Consider the following 12,661-nt stretch of genomic DNA (forward strand, 5'->3'; position numbering starts at 1 on the left):
ACCTTAGGCTCAATGCCTTCAACAGCTAAAAATATTATTTTACAGTATACAGTAAGCTGTTTCGTCTAGCATGACATTGAGCCCCTACCCCCATTTCCCCATCCACGTTTCATTTAGCAAGACAATGAACCCCTATCCCCATCCGTGTAAGTCACTGGAGCAACACCACTTGAATATAAAATGTAAATGGCTAAGCACTGTATCATAATTGTGTTATTTGTACTGTTATTGTTATTTGTACTGTACCACCACATGATATTTTGTACTAACAGAAATTGTTGAGAGTTGATTGAAACACCATTTGTAGTAAATAAAAATAATTAAGGTTTGCTTCAGGCCTATAATGGTTACGTTATAATTGAATTTTAGCTTTTACGACTATACATCATGTACTCTACTTTCTATTCCGTCTTTCATTAAGGCATTAACAGGTGATTATTTGTATAATCATAGTGGTTGTACAGGTATAATACTTTCACATTAAGTGTAGGTCCAATAGCAACAGGCCGTGGTGTGGTGACAAAGTAGCTGATTATTCTTAATTTCCTATCACTTCCCTCACAACACTGAAACTTTACACATACGGTAATGACTCTGTGGGAACTCCTCCCTTCCATCTTTGTACAGTGTGTGTGTGTGTGTGTGTGTGTGTGCGCGCGCGCGCACACACGCATCTGTATGCACTCAACCCTTAGCACAGGCAGCAGACACTGGCCATATTCCTGGCAGGCGTTGTATAATCGGCCAATGTACAGGCTTACCTTTGTGTACAGCTACTAATTACTCTCACACCTAGTGCCCATGTCTGAGATATGTGGGGTTATTTCAGGTAGGCATGGGAGGTGCCAGCAATAGTAGCCTGCAGCATGCACGCAGGCATGCACAGTGCACAGTTTGCACACAGTACTTGATGATGTGACACACAATGGAGGCTTTGACACAAGGTGCAGATAGGCCTTCATCACCATTCAGTAACCCAGCATACTTGGTGTTATCTGCCATTCAAGACGGAGCACACCAAAACATCCTTTTTTCCTCTCTAAAATAGCAGAGCTACAAAAAATTGTTGATAGGGTTGTTGGTGCTATGGACCCACGTGTTGGTGCACCGTGCACAGGTGCCTTAACCTCACATAGGAGCTCCTACAAGTCAAACACGTGATCATCTCAATGACAAAAGCAAAACACAGTGCAACAATTTCTGTCTGGCCTTGTGGGTATCTATTTCACAATAGAAAGGACCTTAGGCTCAATGCCTTCAACAGCTAAAAATTTTACAGTAAGCTGTTTCGTCTAGCAAGACATTGAGCCCCTATCCCCAATTCCCCATCCGTGTTTCATTTAGCAAGACAATGAACCCCTATCCCCATCCGTGTAAGTCACCGGAGCAACACCACCTGAATATAAAATGTAAATGACTAAGCATAGCATAGTAGAGCTACAATCTTACGCTTCACAACATGACATGTTGTGAGCTTGTAGATCTGGCAGATCCTTTTCATGACATGGTTGGCCTTGGTATAAGCATTGCTGCAAATTGTTTTTACCACCATAACCCTGAAACGTTTAGGTACATAAATAAATAAAAAAGCTGGTACAATTCCCATAGAGTGATGGGCATTCAATTATTTTCTGGCATTTAGATTTGGCTGGGCCATCATAAATCAAAGCCAAAGATGGGAGGGTAGTTCCAATACCCTTTGAGGCGATGTTAAGAACTCTCAATTTGCTTTCATTTTTTGATTGATATATGTGCAGTGATACCAAACAGCAAGGGCCCACTCATTTTTATCAATATACTGTGGATGGGAGTCAATTGTGAGTTTTTTATGACGCACCTACTGTTACCAATATATTTCACACTACACTGCATATCGACATTAGTATAAGAACTGGGATATCTAACTTTGCAGTAAAAAAGCAGATTATTTATAATACGAAATATGATTTCTAGCTGGTGGTTGTGCGATTGTGCCGAGTACAGGACATTTATGTAACATGTGAACTCTGCTTAGAGGCATGTCATTGTCCATAAATTGAATACATATATCTGTGATGTGATCCAAACGCATACTGTATATACCGTACATACATGCAGTACACACTCAAGGATGTGCGCATGCATGCACAATTGCACACGTGTTTTTTTTTTGTTTGTTTCAGAGTCCATTTCAGAGACATTATTTGGAAATGGGGAAAAACTGAAATATGCACACTGCCACTGCCTCAAGCTTCTATCAAAAGAAAAATAATCTAACACTGCATGTAAAATACACAGAATTGAGAATTCCTGAAAATGATGACAACGTGATTCAATCAATGTCATGAAATGAAACATGTTTTAGCCTCTGCTATCCTGAACAGCTAAAGTAGCTCTGCTCACCTTGAACTCTGCTGCTACAGTAGATGTGCCTTCCCCTGCCAGCTAAATGCCAGTGTCTGCCAACAATGTAAACCGACCAACGGTGTGAACGGGAGTCTCAAGTGTCTGGTCAACATCAGGTGACCAGCATCAACAGTCTTTTGCACTGGCACTACAGAGGCAAGCAGGGCCCTTGGGCTTGATTTATAATTAGTTGCACGTGTTTCATGCACCAAATATACCAGCTCACAACGGATCGCAGCGTGAGCTGCAGTTCTAAAGAGATACAACAGAAGAAGGAGGCTGTCTGTCTGTCTGTCTGTCTGTCTCTCTGTGTGCATGCATGATGTCAGTTCAGTCATTTGGCATGGTGATAGCAACATTCCGAGCACTCCTATCGTAGTTTATTCATTCAGTTTACTCGATACAGGGATAGGCCCTTATCTGTGAGACAGTTTTCCTATTTGGCTCTTCTCAGACAGTCTTGGATAAGTTGGTTGTCCTGATAGTAGCCTTGGAGATACTGTATTACAGCATGAGTGGCGTGTGTCCAAGTGCACAGTATATTATCAGGGTTAATTTACACCCATTTCACACTCCAGAAGAGTGAAATGAATACAAAAGGTTTTACCATGTGCATAATGCAATACCTGGGCACCATGGAGTCCCCCCCTCTCAGAGTGGTAGGGTCAAGCTCAAAGATAGAGGAGATGTCCATGCCATCAGGAACAGGCACCAGAGTGTACATGGCCTTCTCCTGGGGTGCACGCAGACGTGCTCGTAGAGCTTCATGATCTCCATCCACCTTCAATCACAAAAGTATACAGTGGAAGGTAAAAAGAGGACAGCCAGGCTATTGCTCTTTATACCTTTGAGTGCCCGGATTATCTGTTGTTTTTACTATAAGGATCTTTATATCTCCTGTGAGCACCTGGTTACTCCTGGTTTTTTCTGACAGCAACTAGTGTTTGAAAGATCATAGACTTAGAGGTGCAGTCAAGTAGGCTAACTACTAGCATAGAAACCTGCCACAATCTGAAATATCTTGTACAACACTGCCATCTACTGGTGATTTCCAATAGGAAGTGCATCATAATACTTGATGACACCTTGTGGAAAATTACTATCATTACCACAACTACAGCAATTACTAATGTAGGGATATTGCTCCTTGAAAAATCACTAACGCAGAAATCTAAACATTTATTGGAATATAGGGGACAGCAGGAGACATAAATTCCCTGCATCAAATAAATACCAATGAGAATGGCTGGTGGGGTTTAATTTAGATGGGTGATCAGATGCTAGACAGATTGCAATAATGATTGACAGTACCTGGAAGTTAAAGGGTGTAAAGTCCACCACCTACACGAGAAAGCAAAAGCCAGTTATTGAACAGATGCGATCAGGAGAAGTAGAGTAGGGTAGAATAGGACAACACAGCTAAGCATGCAAAGAAGAATCTCCGACCGACTTACCGAGGCTCGAGGCTCAGTGCTTTCCTCCTCAAAGTCTGGGTTCACCTGGGAGAGAGAGCACAATCTAAAATAAGATTTGCAGCTTCTAGGTTCCAAGGTTTGTCACTTGAACCTACAATTCATTCATTCAAAAATGAGTAGCTCCTAATGTGCAGAGCGTAAAGGGATATTTCAATGTGAAGAGCGTAAAGGGATATTTCAATTTGCAGAGCGTAAAGGGATATTTCACTTTAAAAAATGTTTGGAGTCATTTTAACGTCTACTCTGGCTTTTGTAAGCATCCCAGACATTGCTTGTAGGATTTTGATACTTGTAGCGCCTAAATCCCTGTATTAGGTGCTACTGGCTGCTGACGGATGAGGAAGTTTAGACGTGTGCTGAAAGAACTGAGGTCCAGAATGTTCGTAGAGTGGATATTAAATTATATTTATTTTCCTTACAAAATCCTATACTTTGAAGGCAAATAACATAAGTAACAAACAGTCAAACGTGGTGAATGCAACAGTCCCTGTCTGCACAGTCAGAAAACAGTTTGCCTCCTATCAACAACACCTGCAATTCATTAGGGACAGGGTTAAATACCCTCCCTGTAACTATGGCAACCTGAACTTGACCACACCCCTCAGTGGACATCATTGGCCACAATTAGGAGACTCAAAATGGCGCTTACAATACTTGATAATCAGTCCTTCCTTCCTCTCTCTCTCACAAACAGCTTGTGGGTTGATGAATACTTTACTTTAATGATAAGCACAGCTATGCAATCGTAATAGTATGCAAGAAGGATGGGAATAGAGCCACACACACCTCACCCACCTCTGCAGCCATGTAGCAACCCGTGGCCAGGTGTTTGAACCTGAAGAGGCTGTTCCAGTAGCCTGCTCCTCCTCTACATGGGTCATGGTGGACCACCTGGTATTTGAAGAAGACATGGACAGGAAAACAAGCTTATAAACATAGATTATGACCTCCATCGAATATCAATTGATAACTCTTATATGGTGCTCTAAGGAGTATCGGTTATCACCCCTAGGGGTTATCAGTTATCACCCTCTCGGCTCTTTAAAAACGACCTCAAGCAGGGCAAATAATGGCTGGGTATGTGATAAGACAATATACACCGACCTCGTCAATTATATGATATCACAGGTACCGGTATACAGTGAGGTAGGTAAAGCGAAGTTGAGCGCACCTCGATTTCCCAGAGTGCTTTGCTACTGGTGGCAGATGTGGCAGACTGTCGTCCTGTTGTCCTGAGAAAAACATGCTGCTTCTTCCTGTGGTCATCACAGGTGAGGAACTTCTCCTGTTCTGCATGGAACATCCGCACAACATCACCCTGACAGTAAACAAACAAGAGGCACACACACAGAGAGAGAGAGAGCAAGGGGTACAGTAGATCAAGTAGAGTATCTAATAGGTGCTGATAAGTTGATTTCATAAGCTTATGTACCCTGATTTATACACAGAGTTGCGCACAAAAACAATCTGGCTTAAACAGTACTAACCCCCTTTAGTATGGTCTCCTTGTTGTCACTCCATTTCATGAACAGAGTGACTTTCCAACTAGTATTGCAATTTACAGAATTCACCTGAAAGACAGAGATGCAGACAGCATTATTTGTCCATCTATACAAGAAAATGTGACCAAATCAACAGTTACTGTACAACAGTAAAACCAACCAGGTTGCCCTCCTAATATAGTTATACCGGTAGTTTCTGATCATCGGTAGAGCTTGGGGATTTTCTATGGCCTCAGAGCTATAAAGGAATTTTGCCAATGCAATATTTGCGCTTTCTGCATGAGAAATATGACACTGCTGAATAATTTGAATAATTCTCATTTCCTTATCCTTGTAGATGCATGTGTCAGCAAGTCAAGTCCATTTGGCCATTGTTCTCACTACATATAATCCAAATGGGTGTGCAGTACCCACTGGACACTGTGGACAATAAAATATACGTCGATAGCTTAAAATGTAAGGCTTTTGACTCCCTCCTCCTCGTTAGCAAAGCTATTATGCTCGCGTCAACACTTTCAAATATAAACATTTCAAAAGGTGCATTTGTTTGGCACAAGATTGAGGACAGAAAAGACAACATACTTCACCGGTATAAACTATAAACGAAGTAGATATTGTACAACTACAAATACTGTAGGTTTGCATTATATACAGATGACTACTTACATGAGGTGTTTACAACTCCAAATAAAGCAACTGCTGCCAATTAAAGCTTCATGCACAGTACCTCATTGCAGCCTGGGTTGTCAACTAGCTGATGACTGCTGGCGTGTAAGGGTTGTCCAGCATTCACAGGGTTAAGAACCACTTTATCCCCAATCACCACCTGAAAAATGAGCCCAAAAATCAAACAAACATTACACTGAAATGTGCGTTCTCACACACACACACACACACACACACACACACACACACACACACACACACACACACACACACACACACACACACACACACACACACACACACACACACACACAGAGAGAGAGAGAGTAATATCCTGCAAGACTGTGATACTACAGTACATCTATCCACGGGGACTGTTGCCATTAGAAGGACCCAGACAGGAAGTGATACATTAGTGCAGTTTCTGTAAGACCAGAACTGAAGTGTCCTTCAAGAAGATAGACGACTTTAAATGCAATCTCAAGGTCTGGCACTCGTCCCATGTGGGTCAAGAGAACATCTTGGGACTTCAAATGACAATAGGCCGTAGAACTTCAGAGACTAGCAACATCGGTTTGAAATGTCATGCAGTTTGGTGAATATCATAAAAGCATCTGTTGGATAGATGCTAGCCATCAGACAGGCAGTAGGGGGCATACTGGAGCAGAGATCCTACACTGTATGTGAAGTGGTGAACATAATTGGAATAAACTGATTAGCTGGCCTAAGTCTTACCAGGTCAGATTTACTAAATTAATCTTCAATAATGCAGACTGCACAACAGGGTAGCATGTTTCTGTTTACTGTAACTTGCATATTGAACCATCAACCATACAAATCTTGCAGTAGCTAGACACCTGGGCAAGACTAGAGCTGTGGCCTCTATCTCACCTACGGTGTTCCTGCCCAACATTACAGGAATTACAAATTCCTCATTTATCTGAAGGGAATAGCCTGCCTCATGCTGCTGGACAGGTGGCCCTGTAGGCTTCCAAATGTCAAGGTGACCCGAGTTGTTTCCCTTCACTACTATTGACTTTATCCCCATTATCTTTGAGTTATCTACCCACACTGTCTCCCAGGGAGCGCAGCTTGTAGAAGGGCTGAATGTAGAACCAAGAGCCCTCGTTGCCAGCCGAGTCCAAAGTCACCCTCATGGCATTCTTCTCCAGCAGCGCAGGCAGACGCTTGTTCACTGTCAGGTACTTATTGCTTTTTAAGTGCAATATCTGTTCATAAAAACAAATAAAAAGAAACACATTTTTAAATAATGCACACAAACATGACATTCATAATTTTAAATACAATAATACATTCCAATGCTAGAATCTTCAATCAACAGATTTTGCGACTTGTAGCTATGGGGCAGATGGGAGATTGAAAAAAATTCAAAGATGGGCTCAGTATGCACCACTTAAAATATCATGTGACTATTGTCTCACAATAGAAATGTTATCAGATATTATAAAATAAGCTCTTCTCCCTTCAGTGTACAGTACTTGTTATTATATTCCGTGGTCATTTGTTGTCAGTTTTATGTTGTGTGTGTTGTTGTGTTCACGATACATCTACAGTATGCTATGTTAAGCTGGCATAATTGTATTGTTTTTGTTTAATGAATAAAAAATTATAACAAAAAGAAAACAGAGGTGGATGCATGCATACTATGCAGTTTACTTGAACCAACACTGCATCAAGTAGGTAGTGGTTTCATCAGGAGTTTTAACCATCTCACACTGGCTCTCATTTGGACCCAGCTCTAAGAATGGACGGTTGGAGCAGACCTTTGCCGACAACAGTACAAGTATTCATGTCAGCTGTGGCAGCAGTGTGGTGAAACCACAAACATCCATTATTAAATTCTCCCAAGGGGCACCAAATGTGTGCTGATAGGGTCACTTCCATGGAGCACCCACGCTTCACTGATGAGTGGATTCCATGGAGCACCCACACTGTGCTGATTAGATGTATTCCATGGAGCACCCACACTATGCTGATTAGATGTATTCCATGGAGCACCACACTGTGCTGATTAGATGTATTCCATGGAGCACCCACACTGTGCTGATTAGATGTATTCCATGGAGCACCCACACTGTGCTGATTAGATGTATTCCATGGAGCACCCACACTATGCTGATTAGATGTATTCCATGGAGCACCCACACTGTGCTGATTAGATGTATTCCATGGAGCACCCACACTGTGCTGATTAGATGTATTCCATGGAGCACCCACACTATGCTGATTAGATGTATTCCATGGAGCACCCACACTGTGCTGATTAGATGTTTCAACTCTTCATTTGCACAACAGCCAGATTCATTCTCTACGTGTGAAATGTCGCCGCCTATTTAATTACTGGAATGATTACTCGCAGTCTTAATAATGTATACACAGTACCAGTCAACAGTTTGGACAAACCTTCTCATTAGCACAGTTTTGTTTACTAAATAATTCCATATGAGCCATTTCATAGTTTTGATGATATACACTATTATTAAAAATAAATAAATCACATCTGTGTGAAGTGAGGGGCGCATACTGTACATCATCATACGTCATCTCATTCCGGCCAATCACAATTTGCGTCCTCACTTTTCCGTCTTCACTTTTCTGTCCTTGTGTTTTATCGTCAATATGAACTTTGCTCAACCAATCAAATCATCGCTATTTGGGGTGATCAGCCAATCAAATCATTGCAATGGGGTACACACAAAGCAGGGGCATAGGAGGGGCTAGCTTAAAACAATGATCATGAAAAACCCTTCAGTGAGTCCATGTATCCACATGTTTTGACTGGTACAGTGGTACTATAATTATAGTAATATCCTCTCTATTATCCTCCACGTGGTTGCTCCAACATTACCACAATACAGCAGGCCTGTATGGCCATTCTTGGTAAGGATATATTCCATAGTGGCCAGTTAATAGCAACATGCCTGTGTGCAAAGCATTCCTGGTCAAATGAGTGGAGAATGATAAGGCTCATCTCGTAAAACAAGTGACTGCATTGTAGAAGCCGTTAGAACCATTATTTAAAGTCTCCCACCGATAGAAGAGATTTATGCCAAGTCATCAAGCACAGTCATGTGACAGGGTCATATTGAACCACGTACAGTAAGCCCTCAACTGTGCTGGCCTATAGTTACAGTACCTTCTCATATAGGCTATTCCTCGTCATACCTGAATGACATTTCCATACTGGATGACTGATCCCAGCAGCTTACGGTTCTCAGACTCGTTCTGCTTCTTCTCCAAATCGGCAGCATGCTGAGAACAGGAGATGGAGACGTTAGAATACAGTGACCCGCGGTTGCCGCCTTTGAGTGGAGCATGCATGGGTTTTTTTGTAATGATTTGGTGCCTATTATAACTATTGTCAGCAACATTTCAAGTTGAAATCCCAGACCCGACCCCCACCCCAGCAACAAGAAAGTATTAGTATTGCATTTTTTCTCAGATTTTCTTGCACTACAAGCCACGCTACTAACATGATGTAGCAGCTATCGTTGCTCGTGGGCAAGCAGATCCGCGGGACTTGTTGGACCTGCGGTTTTACTCGCCACAGACAGTCAGATTAAATGCTATGCTAACTAGTTCCCTGCATTTGTTCTGCCCTGGTCAAAGATTTCAATAGTGTTCTATAGAGAATGTCCCCAACCATGGTAAAGCTGCCAATATTACATAATCTGACTCAAATAGATAATAATAATAATAATAATAATAATAATAATAACTAATAACATATTAGTTAAGAGTTTATAAGGAAACAGATCTCCTACAGTACATTTCTGATACAGTAGATGCTGTTTTACCAGTAGTGCATTATAAAAATGAAAAGGTAGAGAAACTAAAGTAGAGTTATACAATAGTTTCTCTACCTTTCCATTTTTATAATGCTTAATACTGTATAGCACACACACTTACATGGAGTTTGTTGAGGAGAACGGCGTCTGTGGTGCTGTTTCCTCCTGGCTTGGCTGCTTTCCAGAACTGCTTCTGTGCAGAGTATCTGTTCATGGGACACAGCTTGAAGAGGCAGTCTGGAAGGGGGTGAAAAGAGAAAAGAAAGGAGCCAGAAAGGTGAGCTGCAAAGACCCAATATTTCAAATTGCAGCATTAATTGAGAATGACAGTAATGGTTAGAAATTAGAATTAATGTAATAACCACATGACATTAGATCCGTTTACCTCTAGCAGGCCGGAGGTTATGTTCTCAAACCTGTCTGTTTGTGTGTTGCACACGGCGGAGATGATAGATACTTTACCATGTTTTCGAGAAATGTGTTTAATTTCGAAAGGTCTGTTTTAGGTGATCTGTATATGTACGTCATTACGTCACCATCGAAAACCAATTACACTCTGGCATTGGGTCCTTTAATCCACATATTTCTTACGTCATTATTGAGAGCTAGTTCTACATATACTATATATGTATACCGGTATGTAATTTGTAAGTTGATTAGCGGTATACTGTGGTTACTTTGCGCCACTTTCCGCCCCAGCCAACCCGCCACTTTTGATGCGTATGCACCGTCCCAGCAAATTGTGCCTGATACGGCAGTGGTGCCAGATTACATACATGTATACACAGGAGCATTACCTTTAATCCTCCCAACACTAAAACATATCGTCATTACGTCACCATCGAAAACCAATTACACTCTGGCATTGGGTCCTTTAATCCACATATTTCTTACGTCATCATTGAGAGCTAGTTATACATATACACACACCATGTAATCTGGTCCCAGCAAATCAGGCACAATTTGCTGGGACGGTGCATACGCATCAAAAGTGGCGGGTTGGCTGGGACGGTGCATACGAGCCGGGCAAAACTATTACTTGCGCGCTCTGCTTGCTCAAGTAATAAAGGTGTAAACCACAAAAAAAGAAAACTTAATCTGGATGCATGTAAAATTATATATTTCACTGAGTTACTCGCTAACTCAACACAAAATTGGTGTGGTGAAGTAGTGTTGGTCTCATTGGTGAAGTTTATTAAGATTGCAGTCTGTCTCTTCCACATAGCACCTACCGCCTACTGATGTAGGCGCTAAGGTGAGTACTGACATAGCGCCCTCTCTCTCTTAGTCATAACAGAGAGAGAGGGAGGAAGGAAAGAGGGAACACAGAGGGAATGACATCATTCAGTTTAAGCCCAAGTCTGATTAACACTAGCCTCGATACCCAGGCTTTCATTTCGCGAAAAATGAAAGTCTGGATTTACGCATGGGCTGAACTGGTCTAAAAGTGGGAGTCAACCCTTCCGCGTAGGCGTCGCTCCAAATGATGTGACGTCAGGGCTCTGAGCGGTGTGCAGCCCTCAAAATAACACCGTGAGGAAATCATTACCAGTGGAATTTCAAACGAGGCTATGCGAGGAAAATTAGGAGAATGGCTGAAGAACCCACCACACCGTCTAAGAAAAAACCAACGTGTGCCGACTCTGTGGAAATCACTCCACTCCACTCCCCCCCCAGAGCCTTTTTCACAATTTTTATTTAACTACATTGCAAAAGTTACTTTTCATGTCAAATTACTTAATTTCTGTGCAACAACTGTAAACATGCTTTCTTGTTTAGAACCTAGCTCGAGTTAACATAACAACACAGCTTTCTTTGATGGCATCTTAGGATAGATGTAGATTTATTAAAGTGCAGAAACATAATTGCCTTCCTTGATGTATTAATGAGCAATTGAGCATCAACCTGGGCACAGTCACAGACACACAGCTCCCCTCTGCAGGCTTCTACTACTGAAAGTGACTGCATGGACTCTGTCTCATTTCTCTCCAAAAGCACTTGAATATGATGGAATATGATTAAAGCTTACATTTCATATCACACACACCATAATTTACTAGCCCACCTAAATATATATATATATATATATATATATATATATATATATATATATATATATATATATATATATATACACACACACACACACAATATGATATATATGATACGACGATAATCGTTGATATATCGATATACGATATATTGTTACATGCCTAGTTCCCACTGTGTATAATCTGGATGGGGAACACTGTAAATATTGACCCATACCCGTGTCTTCACATGTATGTGGCTATCTGCTACCTGTGGGGGACCTGATAAGCTACGACAGGAGTAATAAATAGCAGCTGTGCCGTGTTCTGGCAAAAACGGGGCCAACTCCATGGCGTCTAGGGCTTAGCTGTCAGGAGGTGCTGGGGGAGAGAGAGGGATGGAAGGCGGAACTAGAGTAAGAGGAAGAAAGGCGCAGAGGAGGTCAGGGTTCAATGTAGAAAATAGGGCAGTGGGAGAGCAGAAATGCATCCGTGTATTAGAAAACTGGAGCGAGTAATTTGTGGGGATAAGATGAAAGGTTAATGGGAGCATAGAAAGGTAGAGAGATGAAGTGATTTGTTGATGATTGATGATAAACTTACAAATTAATGTATGAGATCATCTTCAGGTATTTATTCAATGTAACATTAGGGCAAATCCAATAAAGCAAAGCATGCAACCCAGCAGGGCATAGTTCAGGCAGGCTATGCACTGCTGCCCACCGTGTTGAGTGGCCAGATGGGTTGGTCACGCGTATTTTCAGAGCATGTTATGGTCAATTAATCGATTGTGT

At 41.6% G+C, this 12,661-nt stretch overlaps 1 protein-coding gene across 7 annotated transcripts in view; it reads right to left on the reverse strand.

Moving 5' to 3' along the window:
* The window catches only part of itpr1b (inositol 1,4,5-trisphosphate receptor, type 1b), a 112,218-nt gene that overhangs the window by 77,429 nt on the left and 22,128 nt on the right, over positions 1-12,661 (reverse strand). For 4 of the 7 annotated variants that reach the window (XR_013966014.1, XM_080792516.1, XM_080792512.1 and 1 more), the window contains exons 4-13: positions 9,959-10,074; positions 9,215-9,301; positions 7,099-7,257; positions 6,090-6,188; positions 5,348-5,431; positions 5,032-5,178; positions 4,647-4,751; positions 3,840-3,884; positions 3,697-3,726; positions 3,012-3,166 (exon numbers count right to left, since the gene is read on the reverse strand). Coding sequence is in view for 6 of the 7 variants with exons in the window: in XM_080792516.1 (XP_080648642.1) it covers positions 3,012-3,166; positions 3,697-3,726; positions 3,840-3,884; positions 4,647-4,751; positions 5,032-5,178; positions 5,348-5,431; positions 6,090-6,188; positions 7,099-7,257; positions 9,215-9,301; positions 9,959-10,074 (1,027 nt within the window). In the remaining variant the exon portion in view is untranslated. The remainder of the gene's footprint in view (positions 1-3,011; positions 3,167-3,696; positions 3,727-3,839; positions 3,885-4,646; positions 4,752-5,031; positions 5,179-5,347; positions 5,432-6,089; positions 6,189-7,098; positions 7,258-9,214; positions 9,302-9,958; positions 10,075-12,661) is intronic. The other 3 variants (XM_080792513.1, XM_080792515.1, XM_080792514.1) reach the window with 3 other exon arrangements.

This window comes from Protomyctophum bolini (assembly GCF_963924005.1).
Source record: "Protomyctophum bolini genome assembly, chromosome: 2".
NCBI lineage: Eukaryota > Metazoa > Chordata > Actinopteri > Myctophiformes > Myctophidae > Protomyctophum > Protomyctophum bolini.